Genomic DNA, 22892 nt, shown 5'->3' on the forward strand with positions numbered 1-22892 from the left:
AAAAAAAAAACAAAAAAAACAAAAAAAACAACCAGAGATATTTAGGAGTGGGAAAATCTTGGGGGTCATCTATCTGGTCCAACAACCTAATTTTAAAGATTAGCAAACTAAAAATTCTGAGAGTTACAAAAGCAAAGAAAGCTCAAAGAGCCAAAATATATTGGGACATTTTAATTCGTTTTGTTCATTTCATTGGAGAGAAAGGGGACTGTAACTATTACGATTGCTGACTCTTAAAAGTGAAAAGGTGCCTAGGAAGAAGAAACTAGCAAGAGTAAATGAGCCTTGGCAAAGCGATTTTTCCAAACCTAATATATTTTTGACGGGCCAATTAAATAATCAATTTAATCAGCCAAAAAAATTAACTTGAAGGTTTCTCAGAAAAGGCGACACGAGCTGCATGAAAATGTTACAAACCAAGGGAGATTGCACATACCTAACTTAAATCTCCACAGGCTTATTTCCTGTTGAAGTATGGCCTTCTGGAGTAACTTTTACTGCTGTGTTCATTACCAGATGACTTTTGGTTTTAAAAGAGGCCAAGGGCAAGTTAGAAATTTGATTATTAACTAAACATTAAAAATAAATAAATAAACTGTGGCTGTTTCCCATTTCTGTTTGTAATCAAAATGCAGGCTTGCGGAGGAAACACAGTAACCCCTGCAAGCAAAAATATAATGACCCAGTCACGTCCTCAAAACAAACTAACACACAAACTTCCCAGCCGGATCCAGCTGTGCTGCCTGGGAGCTAGGAATTTAATTCTAAGACAGATCAAAACGGCGAATGCAAGGGCAGCCACATTTCAATCACAAAAAGGGTGTGCCTTAAGTTTTGGTTCCCTCCCTCTCACCCGCCGCCCGCCGTCCCAGCTTTCAACAATCAGAAGCCTTGGAAAGAGGCTCGGTGGTATCTCCGTGCGATCGTACTCCGGCGATGCTGGGTGGGGTGCAGGGAGCCAACTAGGTGGCGGCTCCGCGAGAGGGGTGGGGGCCGGTCCCGAACCCGGGCCGAGGGGCCGCGGGTGATTCACCGGGAACTCCGGGGTCGCGCGACGACGGGCGACGCCCAGTGCGCCTCACGTCCCCCGCCTCGGGCTGCTCGTGCAGAAGCAGCCCCCGCGTGCCCCTGCTCCTCGAGACCGACCCGTCGGGAAGGAGCCCGGAACCGGACGGCGGGCGGGCAGCAACCTCTCCCTCCTCAGCCACCATGGCCGGTGAGACTCCCTGCCCGCGCCCGCAGACGGACTTCCTGGAAAGCACCGGGCTGGGCTTACCTAACTGGCGCCCGCAGGGGCCGCCGACCTCTTCTTCACAAACCCACGGAAACTGTCGGCCGCAAGTCGAGGCTCGGTTCCCAGCACCCGCCAGTCCGCTCGCTTCGGCCTCCCAAGGACTTGCCAGACCCACCCGCCAGCAGCTCCCTCACTCGACCGCCCGTCGGTGCCGCGGTTCCGCCTCCACCGCTGACGCGCGTGCGCACTCCCAGCCGCGGAGCATTCGGGGAGTTGTAGTTGGAGCGAGGAGGGCGAGGCTCAGCGCTCACCCTAGTCTTTACAATGGGCAGAACGCAGGAAGGGACTGCTAATACTAAGCCTTACCCCAGTGTAAAACAATGGTCTTTACTCGTGGAGATACCTACTGTGGGCTTCCCGGAAGCTGGAAATAGTATCTAGAGGCTCTTCGGTAAAGATTTCTTTTTTACTTTGACCTTTTGTAAAGAAGCATACACGGCAGGGCTTGCATCGCAGCCTTCGTTGTTAATGCAAGAACATGACAATGGGCCTTTTAAACTGGTCATGACAGTTATGCAAAAGTAAAGGAATAAAAGCTAAAGCCCAAGCGAGGCATAAATCATGCGGATGTCCTCTCCAGGGTGTGGTGACCCTAGTGGTTTCCTTAGGTATGCAACCGGGGATGATGTCGCAACTATTGCAGGGCAGTTTCTGCCTATCCTGTCTTCCCATTCCATCTTCAAGCTCTACACTAGGCGGTGGGGCTGGCTGCTGTGAGTGGGAGAAAAAACAGAAGCGGCTGCTCAAGGGAGGGATTGGGGCAGACGGGTAGTCTAGAGGGAAGAGGAAGAGTGTGGGAACCTCTCAGAGGACTGTTTGATAGTGGCCTATGTAATCGCTGCCTTTTGTGCGACGCTCTGACTATAGGGAACTACGATATTTTTCCATTTATTCATTTAGTCGCTTACTGGAAATTTTCCTGACCTGCTCTTCAGGAGCAGACAATCCCAGGAGTAATGCTAAACTTTGACACATCTTTCAAAAATACAGCCAAGGAAGTAGACCGACTTGCCTGCTTGAGGTACATTCCAGCTACACCCAGTATGGGAGCCACTTAATGGTTTAAACCTCTCCTGGCATCTACTTTTTCCCCTCAGAGGAGGGGACACCCTAGGTTAGGTAAACGTCTGGAAATTTCATGCAACTGCCACCCATAATTTCAGCAACGGAGATCACTGATGGTTTGGTTTTTTTAAAGAAAAAAAAACTCTGCTTCCCCGCCCCCAACAGACGGAGTCTTGTTCTGTAGCCAGGCTGGAGTGCAGTGGCAAGATCTCAGCTCACTGCAGGCTCCGCCTCCCGGGTTCAAGCGATTCTCCTGCTTCAGCCTCCCCAGTAGCTGGGATTACAGGCATGCGCCGCCACACCCGGCTAATTTTTTGTATTCTTATTAGAGACAGGGTTTCACCATATTGGTACAGCTGGTCTCGAACACCTAACCTTGTGATCCACCTGCCTCAGCCTCCCAAAGTGCTGGGATTACAGGTGTAAGCCGCTGCACTGGCCAGGAAAAACCCTTCTAAATTGCAAATACTTAGAGGACAGTCAACACTCAGACTTGTGGCCATTGCATTTTATTTTCTATATCATCTTTGGGTCAATCTCTTGGAGAAAACAGCTTTCTGAGAGCAATTTCCTACAGAATTCAGGTTTATCTGAATGTTTATATTTATAATACATACCAACCACTTGGGCCAGCACTTCATAATATCTCATCTAATCCTCAAAACTAATCTAATCCTCATAACTCTATAAATAATAAACTAGTATCCTCCATTTCTATAGATGAAAAATGAAGACTCGGAAAAGTTAAGTAATTTGCATAAGGTCCCACAGCCAGTAGTTGGAGATCCAGAAGTGAGACACAGCTCTCTTGACTCAAGTTCTTTTTTCTTTCTCTCTTTTCTTTTCTTTCTCCTGGGCTCCAGTGATCCTCCAACCTCACCTGAGTAGCCTGAGCAGCTGGGACTATAGGCATATGCCACCACACCCACCTAATTTTATTTATTTATTTATTTTTGTAGAGACAGGGTCTCCCTGTGTTGCCCAGGCTGGTCTTGAACTCCTGGGCTCAAGGAATCCTCCCACCTTGGCCTCCCAAAGAATTGAAATTATAGACATGAACCACCATACCCAGCTGATATGGTTTATTTTAAGAAGGACTTTCCTCTGCAATACGGCCTCTTTTGCTTTGGTCGGAGAGGTTTTTTTATTCAGTATTGACTGACTTAATCTATTACACTTTTCCTCTCTCACCTTCCACTATGGGCTGTTAGGCAAACACTAAATATATTTTCTCTTTTAGCTATTCATTGCAAGTTTTTCCTAAGGAACAAACCTCTTATTTTTAGTTACTTTTTCTAAAATAATGCAATTTGATGTTTTCTTTTCTTTAGACATAAATTATCATATTTTAATCACAAAGCTTATAAACATGAATCTCTTAAATCTGTGTACATTGAATAGCACATATGGGGTCAGAGATATTAAGAATAAGACCTTAGTCTTGGATAGCCCTGAAGAGGTAGAACCTTGCTCACTTTTTCCACTCCTTTGCTATAACATATTCTCTATATTAGCAGCCAGAATGACCTTTTTTTTGAGATGGAGTCTTGCTCTGTTGCCCAGGCTGGAGTGCAGTGGCGTGATCTTGGCTTACTGCAACCTCTGCCTCCCAGGTTCAAGCAATTCTGCCTGCCTCTGCCTCCCTAGTAGCTGAGATTACAGGCACCTGCCACCACGCCCAGCTAATTTTTGTATTTTTTTAGTAGAGACAAGGTTTAGGCATGTTGGCCAGGCTGGTCTTGAACTCTTGACCTCAGGTGATCTGTCCACCTTGGTCTCCCAAGGTGCTGGGATTATAGGCATGAGCCACCGTGCCCAGCCCAGAGTGATCTTTTAAAAACAAATCAGATCATGTCACCGTCTTGCTCCAAACCATTCATGGCTTCCATCACATTTAGAATAAAACCCAAAATTAACACCTCTACAAATCTGTACCTGATTGTTTTGTTTCCTGCCACGTATTCTCTCTGACTCCAGTCATACTGGCCTCCTTGAGGGTTCTTAATCCTGCCAAGTTTCTCCCCATCTCAGAGTCTTCATGCTATGCAGGAGAATGATTTTCCTCACAGCTGCTTCTGGCTGATGCCCTCATTTTAATGAAAGTTCTGCTCAAATGCCACCTCTGAAAGGCTTCCTCTTATCTTCTTACCCTGTCATTCTCTCCTGTCTTTACTTGTCTTCATAGCACTTTTACAACCTAACATCATATTTCTTGTTTCCTTAGTGGAAGCTCAACAAGCTTTGCTGTGTTTACTCCTCCATCCCCCTAGCATCTTCAATACTGCCAGCACACAGTAAGTATTCAATAAATATTTGTAAATAAATGAATGTTGCATTCTTCCCTCTGTCTCCTAATCTTGGGACACAGAACCAGAAGGTTCACCTGTAAATGCCAGCCAGTGACCTAATTCAGCTATAAACTCCAGCAGCAAGAGGGTTGACTAGACAGGAGAATAAGATCCTGTGAAAGTTCTGAAATAGGCTGGGCGCTATGGCTCATGCCTGTAATCCAAGCACTTTGGGAGGCCAAGGCGGGTGGATCACAAGGTCAAGAGATGGAGACCATCCTGGCCAACATTGTGAAACTCCGTCTCTACTAAAAAAAATACAAAAATTACCTGGGCGTAGTGGCGTGCACCTGTAGTCCTAGCTACTTAAGAGGCTGAGGCAAGAGAATTGCTTGAACCTGGGAGGCGGAGGTTGCAGTGAGCAGAGATCGCACCACTGCACTCCAGCCTGATGCCTGGCGACAGAGCAAGACTTTTTCTCAAAGAAAAAAAAGAAAAGAAAAGAAAAATGAGAGAGAGCTCTTTTTAAAGAATAGCACAATTTAGGATTGCTACTATTCACTTATAGTTGGAAACCTAATGCTTGGAGGAAAACAGACAGGAAAAACCTGGAAATTATATTTACATAAATAAGTGAAAAGGTAAGTCCACTTAAATACTTGTGGTAGATTGAAATATTGCTCCCAAATATTTGCTCTCCTCTAGAGGAATAGACAGGCTTGCCCACTACTATGTGACTTCCAGTGCTGCCCTGTAGGCATTTCAGGCTTGGCTATGATCCCATGATGGGATTTTCCTCCTCTCTTCAGATAAATGTCATATTGGGTGATCACAAAGTTTAAAAACATGAATCTTGCTTTGGTCAATAAAATATAAGTGGAAGTGACAATCTGACCATTCTGAGTGGAAGCTTTAAGAGTCATTGCCTTTCTCAGCTAGTGTGCCTGCTCTTTCCCTCCACCAAAAGGCATGTTCTGAATAGAGGCTGGTCATTCTACCTGGATTCTAGAATAAGAAATCACGGGGGTCAGAGCCTCAGCCACTAGCTGACATAATATAACGTGAGCAAAGAGGAAACTGAAGTTTAGGTTCATTTGTTACTGTAGAGTTACTTAGCAAAAGCTGACTACTATAATGCCTAATCAAGGAAACATAACGATGTGAACTAGAATTGGTATGGCACACTCAACCTTCTGCATTTAACCCAATTCAACTAATGGAAAACAGTTGAAGTTCAATACACCAAAGAGAACACATCTGAGACCTTCAGGTAAAATATTTGAACAAGCGACAGAGTATAGTTCCCATTAGGTTCAGGGTTTGGTAAGAGTGAAAGTGATTGGTAAAATGACACTCTATTTAATGTACTAATATTATAAGCTCTAATTAGTGTTATCTAAACTTCCAGCCAGAGTAACTCAGAAAGCATGTCACACTGAATCATCATATGCTAATTAATAATAGCAACACTTTTCTTGTTATCAAAGGGTTCCTTTAGGAAATACTTTGGTATATGTAAGCATATTTTGTGTGTACGTAAAAACGTGTATTTTAAAGGAGAACTGAGAAGAACTACAGACATAAATTTGAAACAAAAGGTAAGGATTTAATTATGGAAGCTTGGAGGTGGCAGTGGGAGGTAGGAATCACAGAAGATAAACATCATGGTTGGGAGCATTCAGTTTTATAGGAATGATTCAAGCACACTCTTTGGCTTGAAATGCCCTTTTTCTATCACCCATTTCTGCCTGTTAGAAGGCTCCTCTTGTTTCACTGTCCATCTCAAATGCCTGTTCCCCACTCAACCGTCACTAATGCCATCAGCTGGAATTAATTTTGCCTTTCCCATATTTTCAAACCCCATTCTGCTTCCATTAGAGGTGCACTGAATACACATTTCAGCCGAATGCCAAAAGGGCCAAAAAATAAGTCACTCTTCAGCTGAAGCCAAAGTTGATGACAAACATCACTAGTAAAAACTAAAATTCTGAGATGTACATATAAACCTAAAATATTATCCCCAAATTTTAATATTATTTTAATAATATTTGAAATGTTAGTACTAAAATTGTTCAGTTTAACATTTAGTGCAGAAGCAATAATTTCCCAGTGGTGTCCATTGTTAGACTCTCCTACAGTCACTACAGAAAGCCAAATTTCAGCTGAGGTGAGTGAATGATTATGATCCCTGTCATAAATGGAATTAATTAAGAATTAAATTCAGTTCTTTAAATGATAAATGCTAGATACCCAAAACATTTCTACCAAGACCAGAATTGTGATATGATGTAACCGCTGCTTACCTTTCCTTCTCGTTGATTGATTGATTGATTAAGATGGAGTCTCGCTCTGTTGCCCAGGCTGGAGTGCAACGACGTGATCTCAGCTGACTCAACCTCTGCCTTCCAGGTTCAAGCAATTCTCCTACTTCAGCCTCTGGAGTAGCTGAGACTACAGACATGCACTACCACTCCCAGCTTATTTTTGTATTTTTAGTAGAGATGGGGTTTTGCATGTTGGCCAGGCTGATCTCAAACTACTGACCTAAGTGATCCTCCAGCCTCGGCCTCCCAAAAATGCTGGGATTGCAGGCGTGAGCCACCGTGCCCAGCCTCCTTGTATTATTTAAATTTTTATAAACATTTATTGGCTTGAAAATGATATATTATTTTTTCTAAGGTATCTAGCCAATGCATTTCTTCTTGATATTTGTAGTAATTGTCAGCTTATTTCCCTATTTGCTTGAAAGTTTTAAATAATTGTTTATTTTTGTCTTTTACTAAATACTTATTGATACATTATAATTGTACATATGCATGGGGGTACATGTGATATTTTGATACATAATACAATGTGTAACAATCAAATCAGGGTAATTGGTCATCACTCAAACATTGATTATTTCTTTGTGTTGAGAACATTTCAAATCTCTTCCAGCTATTTGAAATATGCAATACATTATTGATAACTACAGTCACCCTCCTGTGCTGTTGAATCACTTATTCCAAGTGTATTTTTGGACCCATTAAGCAAACTCTCTTCATTTTTACCCTCCTTAATGATTGTTTTTAATTGATTTTAAACATAAAATCTGTCAGAATCAGCAATTATTATAGCACTTTACTCATCTAATCACTTTGATAGAATTTCAAAAAACAAGTTAGATGGTCTTTGTTTAGGTTACATCTAGAATACCTGCTTGCATCTGAAAGTGAATATTCATACAATAACAAATCTACATAACATACTTTGTTCATATCAGTGACATTCTTGAGTGATGAGGTATATGAATAACCTCTATGAAAACATAGTCACCAACCGTTCCAAAGTCCAAAGATAATGGAAGTAATATTGGAATAGGGATTCTGAAAGCTGAGACCCAAAGCCACAGCCAAGTAGCAGATTTTTGGCCAAATACCAAAACATTTTGTCTAATGTCACTTAAGATAGATTTACATTTTTTTTTTTTTTGAGACAGAGTCTTCCTTTGTCACCCAGACTGGAGTGCAGTGGTGCAATCTCGGCTCACCGTAACCTCCACCTCCCTGGTTCAAGCAATTCTCCTGCCTCAGCCTCTGGAGTAGCTGGGACTACAGGCATGTGCCACCATGCCCAGCTAATTTTTGTATTTTTAGTAGAGACGGGGTTTCACCACCCAGCTAATTTTTTTGTATTTTTAGTAGAGACAGGGTTTCACCATGTTAGCCAGGCTGGTCTCGAACTCCTGACCTCAGGCATTCCACCTGCCTCGGCCTCCCAAAGTTCTGGAATTACAGGCATGAGCCACCATGCCCCGCCAGATTTGGCTTTTAAGTACACACATTGCATTTCTTATTCCCATAAGCTTTTAAAAAAATTTTTTTAAAAATTTTTGTGAGTAGACAGTAGGTGTATATATTTATGAGGCACATGATACTTTGATACAGGTATGCAATGCTCAATAATCACATCATGATAAATGGGATATCCATGCCCTCAGGCATTTATTCTTTGTGTTACAAACAATCAAATTCTACTCTTTTAGTTATTTTAAAATGTACAATTAAATCAGACTGACTATAGTCACTCTGTTGTGCTATCAAATATTAGGTCTTATTTATTATTTATAACTATTTTTTTGTACCCATTAACCATTCCCACTTCCCCCTTAAGCCCCTACTACCCTTCCCAGCTTCTGATAACCATTCTTCTGCTCTCTATTTCCATGGGTTCAGTTGTTTTAAATTTTAGCTCCCACAAATCAGTGAAAACATGTGAAGTTTGTCTTTCTGTGTCTGGCTTATTTCACTTAACATAATGACCTCTAGTACCATTCATGTTGTTGCAAATGACAGAATCTAATTCTTTTTTATAGGTTATGAATAATATTCCATTGTGTATATGTACCACATTTTCTTTATCCATTCATCTGTTAATGGACACTTAAGTTGCTTCCAAATCTTGGCTATTGAGAACAGAGCTGCAGTAAACATGGGAGTGCAGATATCTCTTCAATAAGGCCAGGCACAATGGCTCACACCTGTAATCCCAGCACTTTGGGAGACAGAGGCGGGTAGGTCACCTGGGGTCAGGAGTTCAAGACCAGGTTGGCCAACATGGTGAAACCCTGTTTCTACTAAAAATACAAAAATTAGCTGGGCATACTGGCAGACACCTGTAATCCCAGCTATTCAGGAGGCTGAGGCCGAAGAATCATTTGAACTGAGGAGGTGGAGGTTGCAGTGAGCCGAGATTGCACCATTGCACTCCAGCCTGGGTGACAGAGTAGGACTCTGTGGCAAAAAAAAAATAAAAAGGTACCTCTTTAGTATAAATATACTGATTTCTTTTCTTTTGATTATATATCTAGAAGTGGGATTGCTGGATTATATAATAGCTCTATTTTTAGGTTTTTTTTTGTTGTTGTTGTTGTTTTTGTTTTCAGACAGCCCAGTGCAGTGATGCAATCAAAGCTCACTGCAGTCTTGACTTCCTGAGCTCAAGTAATCCTTCTACTTCAGCCCCCGAGTAGCTGGGACCACAATCATATGCCACCACCACACCCGGCTAATTTAAAAAATTTGTTTTTTGTAGAGATGGGGTCTTGTTCTGTGGCCCAGGCTGGTCTCAAACTCCAGAGCTCAAGTGATCCTCCTGCCTCAGCCTCCCAAAGAGCCGGGATTACAGGTGTGAGGCACTGTGCTTGACCTGTTTTGTTTTTTGAGGAACCTCCAAACTGTCCTTCATAGTGGTTGTACTAATTTACATTTCTAACGCGTATGAAGGTTTCTTTGCTTCACATCCTCACCAGCATTTCTTATTGCCTGTCAGTTGGAAAAAAGCTATTGCCTGTCACTTGGGATGAGATGGTATCTCATTGCAGTTTTGATTTGCATTTCTCTGATGATCAGTCATGTTCAGCACTTTCATATGCATATTTGCCATTCATATGTCTTCTTTCAGATATGTCTATTTAGATCCTTTGCCCATTTTAAAATCAGATTATTAAATTTTTCCCTATAGAGTTGTTAAATATTCTGGTTATTAATTCCTTGTCAGATGGGTAGTTTACAAATATTTTTTTCCCATTCTGTGGGTTGTCATTTCATTTTGTTGATTTGATCTTTTGCTATGCAGAAGCTTTTTAACTTGATGTGATCCCATTTGTCCATTTTTGCTTTGGTTTCCTGAGCTTGCTGGGTATTTACTAAATAAATTTTTGATAGGCTGGGTGCACAAAAATTTCTTTAGTAACCCCAGCACTTTGGGAGGCTGAGGCAGGTGGACCACGAGATCAGGAGATTGAGACTATCTTGGCTAACATGGTGAAGCCCCGCCTCTACTAAAAATACAAAATATTAGCCAAGTGTGGTGGCACCTGCCTATAGTCCCAGCTACTCGGGAGGCTGAGGCAGGAGAATTGCTTGAACCTGGGAGATAGAGGTTACAGTGAGCTGATATCACACCATTGCACTCCAGCCTGGGTGACAGAGCAAGAGTCCATCTCAGGGAAAAAAAAAAAAAAAACTCCACTAAAGTAGATAGTTAGATAGTGTTGATGGAGAGATATGCTAGTTTTTAAAGGCCCACTCCCAGCCCCAATGGAACCTCCTATACTTAGAGGAAGTGTTTGATAGGGTGAAATGTTGGAGGAGAGCCGGTGGAGCAGCCCAACTCCAAGGGAAAACTATCTCCCTTCTAGCTCCATCTGCAGAGAGCTCCCTCCACTCAATAAAACTTTGCATTCATCAAGCCCACATGTGTTCCAATTCTTCCGGTACACCAAGGCAAGAACCCAGGATACAGAAATCCTTCTGTTCTTGAGGCAAGGGAGAGGTTCTAACTGAGTTGGTTAATACAAGCCGCCTATAGGCGGCAAACTAAGAGAACACCCTGCAACACATGCCCACTGGGCTTCATCGGTAAACATTCACCCTTAGACATTGCCTGGGGTCGAAGCCCCATAGCCTCCCGGTCTGTGTGCTTCCCTACAGGTTTGAGCAGCCGGGCACTGAAGAAGCAAGCCACACCCCTATTGCATGCTTTGCAAGAGGGGACAAGGAAACGTTTCCTGTTTCACATGGATGTTTATTTAGGTTAGATTTTAGAAATTCCAAGTGACTTCTATATGCTGGGTACTGTTCTAAGTGTTTTTACACATCAATCTGCACACTAGTACTACTGTGAATAATGCTATAATTGTTCCTACTTTACAGAGGAAGAAGCTGGGGGTTGGTAATTTGCACAAGTTCATGTAACTAATACAAGTGAGATTTGAACCGGCAAGTATGACCCCAGGGTGCACACTTGTAACTATTTATTATAACCCAATAGGCTAAAAGGGAACATCTTTTAAGCAAAATAATTACTATACTTCCTTGTGCAAGACAAGGTATGAAACAGCAAATACAGAAATTAGACACGGGCCCTTTAGCCTTCTCAGCTGAACCTTATTAGCCTAAACTAAGAAATCCAAGGGTCAAAGAGTTGGGACAGAGTTCAGCAGAAGGGGAGGAAGAAGAGTTTTCCTGTTTTTCCAGGGTGAAACCTTTACAAAACATAACTTCATTTTTAGTATTCAGTATTACAAATTACGAGAAGAGCTTTAAAAAGAATAATAATGTAAATCCAAAGTTAGTAAAAAAATTCAGGGTAAAATAGTTGATCTGTTTGGGCTTTCTGTATTCCTGTTCCCATTCATTCTAACAAATTTTTAACTGTTTAGCCAAATGTGTACATTTCTGTGTGATAACAAGTTATTTACATGTTATGGCTACTTGTGGTTGTCTGTTTCTTCATAAAAGGGCATTTTATAACTCTTTCTGCAAATATGCTCATCTAAGAACATGATGCCAAACATTTGTTTTAAGGAAAGACTCTATCTAAAAATTAGTCATATAAAACCAGTCTTTACTTTTACTTTGAAAGGAAAGTTTATTAATTCCCAATATTGTTTACATTTTCATTTTGAAATATCATTCCTGACACAAATAGATACATTATATCTTTGAAAGCAGAAAGATCTTAATTAAAACAGTTTACATTTACCTTAGCAATAAGTCTGGCTGGCTAATTTTAAGGGATTAAAAATTGCACCTATTTGGGCCAACTCGGGTCCTGAATAATTATCAGGGTAAAAGTATAATATTTCAAACTTTATACATTTTGCTTTATCACACATTTACTTTCCACACAAAGTTCAACTTCACATTTAATAAGCAAATTAGTCTTTAATTCCTTAATGAATATACTAGTCTTGATTTGATTGAACTTTCAAATGAAAATAAAACAGGAGTTTTCAATAACTGCTTAGCCCAAGAAATGTTGCCAATAGAAGTTTAAGCAGTTGTTTAAACAGTTTACAAAGTATTATTTCCTTTGTTCTCTTCAATACAACACAGAGACACATAAAATCACACATTACAGGCATCTGAACTGGTAAAGTGTTCCAGATTAGTGGCATGCAGGTACTTTACATTTTTAAGTGCAATGAAAAATGCTGCTTATTCATTTTCTTTCAATAGATGAAAATGAAACTAAGATAAAGGCTTAATTAAAATATAATTATTCCATGTATATAAGGGTTTTTGTTTTTAAACCAAAGTGGGAGAGGTAAGAATTTTGGGTCAGAATAACTTCTTTCTTAACTGAAGATTGTCACTGGCAACATTTGGTACTAAAATAAAAATTCCTCCAAAAGCATATTTCCTATTGATCTTATTTCACCATATGGTTGATTCCTATCTACTCACAGATTACCGAAAGTAAGTTTTAAATCCTGGGCCAGCCTCTCTCAATTGCACAGTATACTTCTGATTGGATTTTCTCTGTTTCCCAGTTAATATGTGCTCAGAAACACACACACACACACACACACACACACACACTCTCTCTCTCTCTCTCTCTCTCTCTCTCTTTAAATAAGAGCCTACAAAAAAATGCTGTGTTGACTGTGCTCAGTTTCTTTGCCTTCCCTCCTCTCCTTCCCCACTGGTTCTGAGGAGCAAGATAGTATATATTTAATTTTATTTATTATTATTATTTTTGAGATGCAGTTTCGCTCTTGTTGCCTAGGTTGGAGTGCAGTGGCATGATCTCGGCTCACTGTAACATCTACGTTCCAGGTTCAAGTGATTCTCCTGCTTCAGTCTCCCGAGTATCCAGGATTACAGGTGCCTACAATCACGCCCAGCTAATTTTTATATTTTTAGGAGACATCGGGTTTCAACATGTTGGCCAGGCTGGTCTTGAACTCCTGACCTCAGGTGATCCACCATCTTGGCCTCCCAAAGTGCTGGATTATAGGCATGAGTCACCACGCCCGGCCTAAATAGTATATATTTTAAAATATTGTTTCATAAAATGCCGCTCATCCAGAAGTATTTTAAAGACAGTAAAGAACTGGTTGTGGCATAGTCAGACCTCCTCTGAACAAAGCCTCCTGGAGAGAACGGAACTGCAGAGGAGGCATTACTCAACCATGTTCAGAGGCAATGGAAATGATTTAGAATCACAGGCTTGTCGAGTATTGGAGCGGAAGGGACTTTAGGGAACAATTAATCCACTCCATTTTACAGATGAAATGAAGTCAAGGTAGATGGAGAGTCTTGCCCAAAGTGACATACAGCTGGCATCCAAATTAGTATTGTTTCCCCAAAATATCACGCGGTGGCAAATGGAGCATAACTCTGTGGGGCTGGACGTCAGCTAAATTCAAGCAACATTTGTTCATTAAGCACCTACTATGTACAAGGCACCTTACGAGATGGTACTGAAGATACAAAGATGGATGAGACACAGTCCTGCCTCCAAGAGCTTATGAAAGTCCTTGGAGGCCATGCTTCAAAACCTTTCTTGTCAGAAATACCTCTGACCAGGGCTAAGGTTGCTGGTGATAACAAGGCAGCTGCTGCCCTGGAGAGCTGATCTCAAAACAGGTGGCGCTTTCTCCCCTTCACAATCTATCAGAACTAGTGCCTGTTACTCAGTTGCTAGGCATGAAAATTCTTGAAGCCCTAAGGACACTCTTCTCTCCCCAGCCTCCAGTCATACCCGAAGTCTTAGCCTCTCCCACAAGCAGCAGTGACAGGAGGGCAGTTGTGCCCCAGACCCTCCCCTCAATTCTTAGTCAACTGTTTGCTTTCTCCCTTGTGCCCACCCTAGGCCCTCTGCAAGGATTCTGACAATTTCCCAAGGTACTGTCAAAGTGACCCAGGAAAATGTCCTACCATGTACATCACTGTATCTAACTTGCACCGCCCATCAACCACCTCTCTCAGCGCTACGTGGGAGCTGAAATAATTGCAGTCCCCGATGACACACCTGTACCTCAATTACCCATACTCCAAAAGATGAGGAAGATGTAATTGTCAGTCAGAATAAAACTGATTCAAGAGGCAGTGGGAAACAGCGATTTGATAATAAAACTGATCTCTCACATTTGTACAGTGCTTTCCAGTATACATAGTGTGTTTATCCAAATATCTCATTATATTCTTACAATTCTGTGAGGTAGTTAGTGAAGATATTATTCCCATTTTATAGCTGAAGAACTTTAGGCTTTGAGAGACCAAGTGGCTTGCCCAAAGTTACCCAGCTAAGGAAGCATGGAGCCAAGTGTCCAGGTTTCTTGACTCCAAATCCAGTGCTCTTTCCCCTATATTGTCTATAATTGGCAGGCAATTAAATGAATTGCCCATGATCATATACCTGCTAAGTGTTGGTGATGGGATAAGGATTCAGTCTCCAAATCTGTTAGTACGATGCCCCTTCACCATACCAACCAGCTGGGCCAATGTGCTCAGAATGACTACCATGGAAGAGATCAGAGGAAAATCTAGTTAGTTACTCTTTTCTATGTCTATGTGGTCAGCTCTCTCCTTCACCCTCCCCCAAGTCAACAATGTATCCCAACCGGCAAACCTCTAAAACATGGACTGTTCCTAGAGCAGAACCCAGAGTCAGGTTACAAATATACAACTTGCAACTCGTCTTCCATTGGTCTGCTGATTATTCAATCATTGCTGTTAGAGACAATGGGAAAGAGGTAAGCTGAGCAAATCTCAGTTCTGCCATTAAACAAATGTAAACCTTTAATTTCCATCCTCCTTCCCCACCTCGGTCAGCTCTTCAACTTCTTAACTCCTGAACCACAGAGTAAAATACACTCTGATCTAGTGCTGGGGAGCAAGAAAGCAATGAATAATATCCTTGAAGTTCTTGGCGCTTTTCTCTGGCCAGTTGATTACAACAGGAGGCCCTATCGTGTGATTTTCATCCAGTAGGCTCAGTGGGATGCTTCCAAGCACTCTCACACCTTTCCTTTGTGTGCATTTCAGTACTTTAGCTTTAGGATTGGTTGAGTAGCAGAGACATTTGAGATGAAAGCAATAAGGGAAGGTAAAGGGAAGCTGCTAATGGGAAGCAGAGCTAGGACTTTTCCTCTTAGTTCTCTGCTCATTAAAATGAAAACACCTATTATTGCATGGCTAGTGGAAGAGGGGAAGGAAGCTTCAGGATCATGACTTAAAACCTGACTCCAGAAACGGTTCTAATAAATACACGTAACATAGCACAGAACCTAGTATTCTCAACTTCCCGCCCTCTGCCCATTTTTGCTAATGCTATACATACTTGAATTAAACATGGGATGCTCTTTGAAAAAAAGGCAATCAGTCTACTCCCCAACCCCAGACGCACATATACAATTACATTAGTCCAGAATTTTTATACTTCCTCTGTCTCCTTCATAGTGCCTAGGAGAGGGCTGAGTACATCACATCTGTGAACAAGGAAATATCTGCACATGTGTTTGTAAATTCCAAAGGGCTATCTTACACTTAAAGCATGCTGATGCTTAATATTGGTTTTAAGAGTTTTCAGTTTGAGCATCTGAAACGTTCTTATGGCAGCTATTCGGAGAACATTGGTTTACCTAATGCTGGTGCCCTGTCAGGGGCCATGTTTCTGTCAGAAGAGAAGCACCTGTTCTTTTGGGCTGGTGTGCCAGTCTTCCCTTACAGAAATTGGTTCGAGGAGTACAGGCACTGGGATGATTTCTAAGTTTTTAAATGAGTATGGGCTTTCATTGTAAGATGAACTGCATGCCCCTCCAGGTTGTTAATCTTCTAACCTGGGCCTGCAGTAACTTGGACAGGGATGAGGGAAGCAGGTCTGGGAGATGGCAGCTCCCTCCAATCAATTTTCCAGATGAAGCCAAATACCTCATTACAGTATTTGATGATCTTTATGTACAAAATATTTATATACAATGTGCCCTACAAAGATGGAAGAAAGGGGCTTAATCATGTCGATGAGGATGGAATGTTCAATACATTAGGCAAATGGATAGATTTGGTGCTAAAACAACTAAATGATTTCTAGGCTTCTAATATTTATTTCCTAAGAGTCATCCTTTACATAGCTATAAAATGTGGTGGTTGGTAATATAAACTACAAACTCTAGGGAGTAATTTCATATTTAACTTGGGCCTGCAGCAATTCTAAAAAGGACAAGGGAAGAGGACTGCAGAGAGAGCATCTCCCTTCAATCAATTGTCCAGATGTAGCCAAATACCTAGTTAGATATTTGACAATACACACACACACACACACACACACACACACAACACTTATTTACATTATATCCTCCAAAGATGAAAGAAACTAAGTCTTTAACCATGCTGATGAGGATGAAAGAGCTTCTAGTTATACACTATAAGCAGATGGGGAGCTGCAGTGCTGAACTAATCACATGATTTCTAGACTTCTAAAGTTAATCTCCTAAAACTCATCTACGTATGCCATGATTGATGTTGGTGATATGAGCCCACAAGTCCAGATGAATGATTTTACACTTAAAGTGGACCTGCACAACTCTAGAAGGGGGAGGGAGATAGGCCTGGGGAGAAGTTATCTCTCTTCAATCAGTTATCCAGGTAATGCGAAATATCTTGACATACTATCTGGCAAAACAAATACATAGAAAAATATTTTATATACATTATGCCCCATCACAATGGATAGCAAAGGATTAACTGTGCCCATGATCATGAAAGAGCTACCACTTCCACACTTTGGGCAGACAGGGAGATGAAGTCCTAGGCTAATTAAATGTTGAATATGGTCCTCAAATGTATGATTTTCTAAGGATTATCATCAATATGTGCATACTCATGGAAATGTCACCTTTCAAGCCATTTTAAAACACAGGTAATAATAAAACAAACTGATTAGTAATAAACATTTGATTTCATAGACTGTTGCATGCAACCCAAGTATTTTATAAGCTAAAAACAGTGGTATATTTTTGAAAATGTTCCATTATCTTACTTTAATACTATCAACAACTGCTTGTACAAAAGAAACAGCCATGATTGAATTCTGAATTTTTTTTTCTTGCTTTCTGCCAGAGTTTGCCAACAACTGCTTTAGCCCCCAGTCCACAGCACTTTGGGGCTGCAAGGAATGCTCTGTAGGGTCCAGGATTTTAAGGGTGAAGGCAAGAAAGAGAGTGAGAACAGAAAGGAAAAAGGCTTACTTGGACAGGCAGGTCAGGGACTCAGCACTTAAATAGGTTTATATCAAATCCAAAGAGGAGAAAAGACACCTAAGATAAATGTTCTTCCCTTTGGCAACATGGTAAGCAAAACATATGTGTAAAAAAAATTTATAATTTCATCCAGTGGTGTACTGATGAATGTTTATCAACAAGCAATCTCGATGGGGAGAAAGCCCTAATTTCTTACATATTGCTAACTTCTGTGGTATAAATGTTTCCACCATGGCCAATTTCAGGTCACTGTAATACCAAGAAGGTAGTGAACATGGAGTTGAGAGGAGATGTTCAGTAGCATATTATTAGGTAGTATTTCTACATACACACCTACTAGATGTAAATAATCTTAAGAGCTTAGAAAACAGTAAAATGTAAGATTTTTGAGTACAGTATTTGTTACTTTTGTTCTTAATATAATTCCTTCAATTGTAAGTGCACATCATTTAATTTTAAATACTGGCTGTACTGAACCAGTTTGCAAAATTCTTGAAAATATAACAATTGGCAAGCCTGTACAAGTTGACTCCAACAGATCTCACCTAAATGGGTGAAAAGGAAGGAAAAATCAGACTGAAAATTATAAAACAGTATTTACTACGTTTTTTAAATAGATAGGAAGATTAAGCCATAAACTAATTAAAGGTTTTTTTAGGGGTCAAATGTGTTAGAATATTCTGCTTACTGTGTCCTCAAAAATTAAAAAATTCTCAAGAAAATGAGATGTTTCAAAGGACTTCAGAGACACAGATGTGATAATTATAAGTAAATGTGCAATTTTACAAAGGCTATCTTAAACAGATTCCATGTATTTTACAAGCTAAACAGAATAATATACTAATTATTTTCCCATTCACTTGTTTTATTGCTATGAGGCAACTCAAGAATACTCAGTTACTAAACAAATTCTGGAATTTGTTTAGCAAAAAACTACAGAGAAAAGTAGAAAAAAGAACAATTAATTGGAAGGGAGGGGAGAAAGGAGGAATAGAGGGTGAGTTGCCTTGGGCAGTGTCAGAATGTCACCAATCACAACTTCAGGCACTGACAGTTATCAGAGTGGTAAGCTTGAGCCAAAGGCTGCAGTCACCTGCTTCCTTAGTTTAGCATTGCACTGTTACACAACTATATCAAAAGATAAATGCATGCTACAATGCAACCATCTCAGTTGTACTTACACAGGCTTTGTTCTTGAGATGACATCATCTGGATAAATGATAATTCACATTTTTCTCCTGATGTTTGCAAATGGCTGGATGGATCATGCCATGCGGACATAAATCTAGATAATTAACCTGAATATTCATATTTCATCCTGTGATCTTGTTACACTAAAGGCAGAGCAATAAATGTTTCTAAAATCTACCAAACAAATCCAATCATGTGCATCAGACAACCTTAAGACACAATTATTATTGTTTCATTCAGGAATGTACTGTTTTAAAAGCCTCTCTCTTACTAAAATTTAGAAAATTTCTATCACGTTTGAAAAACTTTAAAATAGCTTTGTAAATAGTTATTCTTTAAAGCCATGTTAAAGATTCAATTATGTTGAATAGTCAGTAAAAGTAAGTGTGCTAATTCATTTTGCTACATGAGTCTGGCTTGAAGCTACATTTGTGGGGTAATAAATAGGCTTCTTTGCTAATACTGTGTTAAAGTGTCGTAATGTTGTCTTGCTTTATGCAGATGACACTACTGATCTCCAATCAACAGGGCATGTGCATTTATTGATTTTTGTGGAAGAGAGGATTTGTGCTAAATTGGTCACATTTTCACACCCAGTGAAACATTGGCAATACTAACTTCTTATGTGCTCAGCAGAACACTTCTGATATATTTAGCCTAACTCAAAGCTATGCATGTAAACAGAGATAGGCCTCTATCATAATCACAGTTACAAACACATATTATACACTAAATTCCTTTCAGTGATTAAAAAAAAAGCTCATGTAAGAAAGCAAGACAACCCAATAAGAAAGTGGTTAAATTCATTTTCCACGTTGTCATTCTCTAAAAGCTGCATCAGTCCATTTCTCAAGTTGCCAGAAGTGCCCATGAGCAAATAAAACAATTGTATATATTACAAAATCCAAGATAAATAAGTAGCACTAAAAAAGAATAACAATTAAATTATTAGTTATGTGGTTAACGGAAATAAACAAACTTCGATACAATGGTCCTGATGGGGAAGAAGAAGAGTTTTTGTTTTTCAATGGCCACACAACAGTGAAACTTCACCTCTCCCTGAGGAAGTTTACCTTCGGTCTGCTTCAACTCTCTTCTTACGAACTAGGTAAGAAAGAAAGGAAAAAAAAGACAAATTGAAGAAATATTCCTTAAATTCCAGATAAACAACATTAATCACACAAAATGACAATCTCACACACTTGAGAATAAAGTTATCTAAATTTTAATACTCAACTAACCATGACAATGAATGGAAATGATAAAATAATCTAGTGTCTGGTGGAATTTACGTTTAAATACAGATATGTCTGATAGTTGAGAACTTGAGTGTTAGAACCTTCCCATTTCTATGGGGTAGAAATTCCAGAAGAAACCCATGAAACAGTGCACGCTGACATGTTTTCATGGTCATTTATCCACGGCATTTGCAACTCCATCACCAACTGGCTTTAACTAACTCTTTAGATTAACACAATCAATTTTTTAATTCTGATTATGGGTTGAAGTCTGGAAGGAGCTGCAAATAGTTCAAAGTTTCAAAAAGTCTTCTAAATAAAAACTCCTAAGTATCAACCTACAAGGAAGGTGTGATTCAGATGGCAAGCAAACTCAGAGATTAATGTTCTTTTAACCTGGTATTTAGGATCAAAGAAGGTACCTAGACTGCCTGTTTCCCAGTTCCTGCAACCCTCTTCTTCCACCTTTTACCTCCTCAACTGCAGGCTCTCCTGGTTACTGAGAAGAGGGCTACTCAAACCTTCCTGGATTTGACTAAAAGGTGCCCTGGCTGTGGCCTTGCTCTAACTCTCCACTTTAAATAGCCCAGCCTAATCCTGCCTAGGCTGTGGGAAATTCGACAAAAGCTCTTGTCCACAGTTGCTGCTACTTGGTTGTAGGCTGCCCTGTCCATTTCCTTCAGACCTCTCATTTTGTCTGTTTTTTTTTTGAGACGGAGTCTTGCTCTTTCGTCAGGCTGGTGTGCAGTGGCATCATCATTCAAGTGATTCCCCTGCCTCAGCCTCCTGAGTCGCTGGGACTATAGGCATGTGTCACCATGCCTGGCTACTTTTTTTTTTTTTATTTTAGTAGAGATGGGGTTTCACCATGGCCAGGATGGTCTCCATCTCATGACCTCATGATCCGCCCACCTTGGCCTCCCAAAGTCCTGGGATTACAGGAGTAAGCCACTGCACCCGGCCGTTTTGCCTGTTTTTGCTTTGGTCTCTATGTTGTTCTATTGTGGACCCAGTGTGCTTTTCCTAGGTGGCCTTCTGACAGCTGCCTCCACTGTTCCCCAAATCCCTATTTGCCTGTCTGCCCCTTGGCCTCACCCTGTGCTCCTCCCAGATAAGCACCGTCACATGTCCAGCCAGCCTCCTGATGCCACACACTGCACCTTGCCTGGGCCTCAGGGTCTTGGCAAAGCATGTCTGGACAAGGAATTGGATACTAACCTTTATTTGCCCCTTTGCAGTCTAAACTTTAGCTTCTATCTTGCCCACTATCTGAGTCTTCCTTGAAGCCAGCACTGTACCTGGTGGAACGCCTTGCCCAGTTTCTCTGTCCAAGATCTGGCATTCTAACCCTGAATCTCAAACTGGGGATTGAAGCCTGCTGTTGACTGACTGACCACTTGCCAATGGATGTCTGCTCCTAGATGTCCTTTTGCCAGGCTGCTCCAGGTGGCTGGGATATCCCCAGACCAAGCTTTCCCACTTCCATTCTTCTACGCTATGGTTGACCAGTACATGTCCCACCTCATCCTAACAGAAGAAATGCCAGGGATCCTCAGCAAAAAGTGGCCACAGGAGAAATTAAAGAGGGGCTAATTGAAAAGGCAACTTGTTGAGTTTAAACTTCATAATGTAGCTCCATGTTTATATGATACATAAAGTGCCAAAGTATCAGACATATCCATATTTAGAACTAAGTACGAAAGCAGTCAGAAGTCAAACATAATTGGTAATCTCAGTGTCCTTGTGCCCATTTTCTGGTGCATATAACAACAGAAGGTGATTACATGTAAGTAAAACAGAAGGAAATACACAAAATAAATCAAGCAAAAATCAAAGGTTGCCTGGAAAACAGAACAAACTTCTTTTTTTGAGAAAATGCTATAATGAAACTTAAATACTGTGAGGACCCCAAAGACTCCCATGACCATGTATTATAATAATGTGTTTTATATAAAGAAGTGAGTGACATCAGAGGCCAATGGAATGGTATCTGTGAGATGTTGCATCTGAAGTGGAGAAGTGAATGCTCATGCTCTTCTAATTGTTAGCAGCACATATTTTGGCTGAATTACCCAGGTCATTATTCTTTGTGATGGCAGCTGCCACCCTTGTTCGTGGCCCTTGCTTGGTAAACTGGTATCCAAACTTGAGGATCCTTGAATTCTCCTCCAGCATCTGGGCAATTTCCATTTCTACAGCTGTTCCCAACTGCTGCCTCTGGTTGCAGATGCAGACACGTGCACAAGATGGTCAAGAAGGAAAAGCAAACAGTTACTTGCATAGGAAAAAGATGGCTACTTGCCAGACAAAAAGGCAAAGAGGCAAAGGTCTCAAACTGAAAGGGACGGCGTCACTTGAGATGATTTCTCTTATAGTCATTTGTGTCCTGCTCCTTGTCTAGAAGCAAAATCCAACAGATAGCTGAGTTCACTGGTGTCCTATAGCTGAAAAAAACTAAGCAAATTGTTTATGAAGGTAAAAGGATAATTCCAGAATTAAAATGAAAGCAAAACTAATATTTGGTGTTTTGAATTCAACCCAGTATCTGGGGTTTATACAAAGGGTGTTTTAAAAATAATAAAACTATATTATAGCAGCCAATCCAATTACTAAATTTTTATTTTATTTTTACTTTTTGTCTTGGGAATTCTTATTTACTTATTGTGATAAAATATACATAAAATTTTTCCATTTCAAGTGTACAATTCAGTGGCATTTAGTACAATCACGGTGTTGTACAACCATTACCATTACCATTATTCATTTCCAGTACTTTTTCTTCTTTT

The 22892-nt window shown here is 40.6% G+C and overlaps 2 protein-coding genes across 5 annotated transcripts in view; both read right to left on the reverse strand.

Moving 5' to 3' along the window:
• TMOD3 (tropomodulin 3) overlaps positions 1 to 1479 on the reverse strand; it is an 83791-nt gene extending 82312 nt beyond the window's left edge. Inside the window, exon 1 of the mRNA XM_017504623.2 lies at positions 1277 to 1479. The gene's annotated coding sequence lies outside the window, so the exon portion shown is untranslated. The remainder of the gene's footprint in view (positions 1 to 1276) is intronic.
• A 13922-nt stretch (positions 1480 to 15401) lies between these two features.
• The window catches only part of TMOD2 (tropomodulin 2), a 56879-nt gene continuing 49388 nt past the window's right edge, over positions 15402 to 22892 (reverse strand). For all 4 annotated transcript variants that reach the window (XM_017504627.2, XM_017504626.2, XM_017504625.2 and 1 more), the window contains exons 9-10: positions 22179 to 22323; positions 15402 to 19972 (exon numbers count right to left, since the gene is read on the reverse strand). In XM_017504627.2, coding sequence (XP_017360116.1) covers positions 19938 to 19972; positions 22179 to 22323 — 180 coding nt within the window. In that variant the 3' untranslated portion in view covers positions 15402 to 19937. The remainder of the gene's footprint in view (positions 19973 to 22178; positions 22324 to 22892) is intronic.

This window comes from Cebus imitator, unplaced genomic scaffold, assembly GCF_001604975.1.
Source record: "Cebus imitator isolate Cc_AM_T3 unplaced genomic scaffold, Cebus_imitator-1.0 Scaffold325, whole genome shotgun sequence".
Taxonomy (NCBI): domain Eukaryota; kingdom Metazoa; phylum Chordata; class Mammalia; order Primates; family Cebidae; genus Cebus; species Cebus imitator.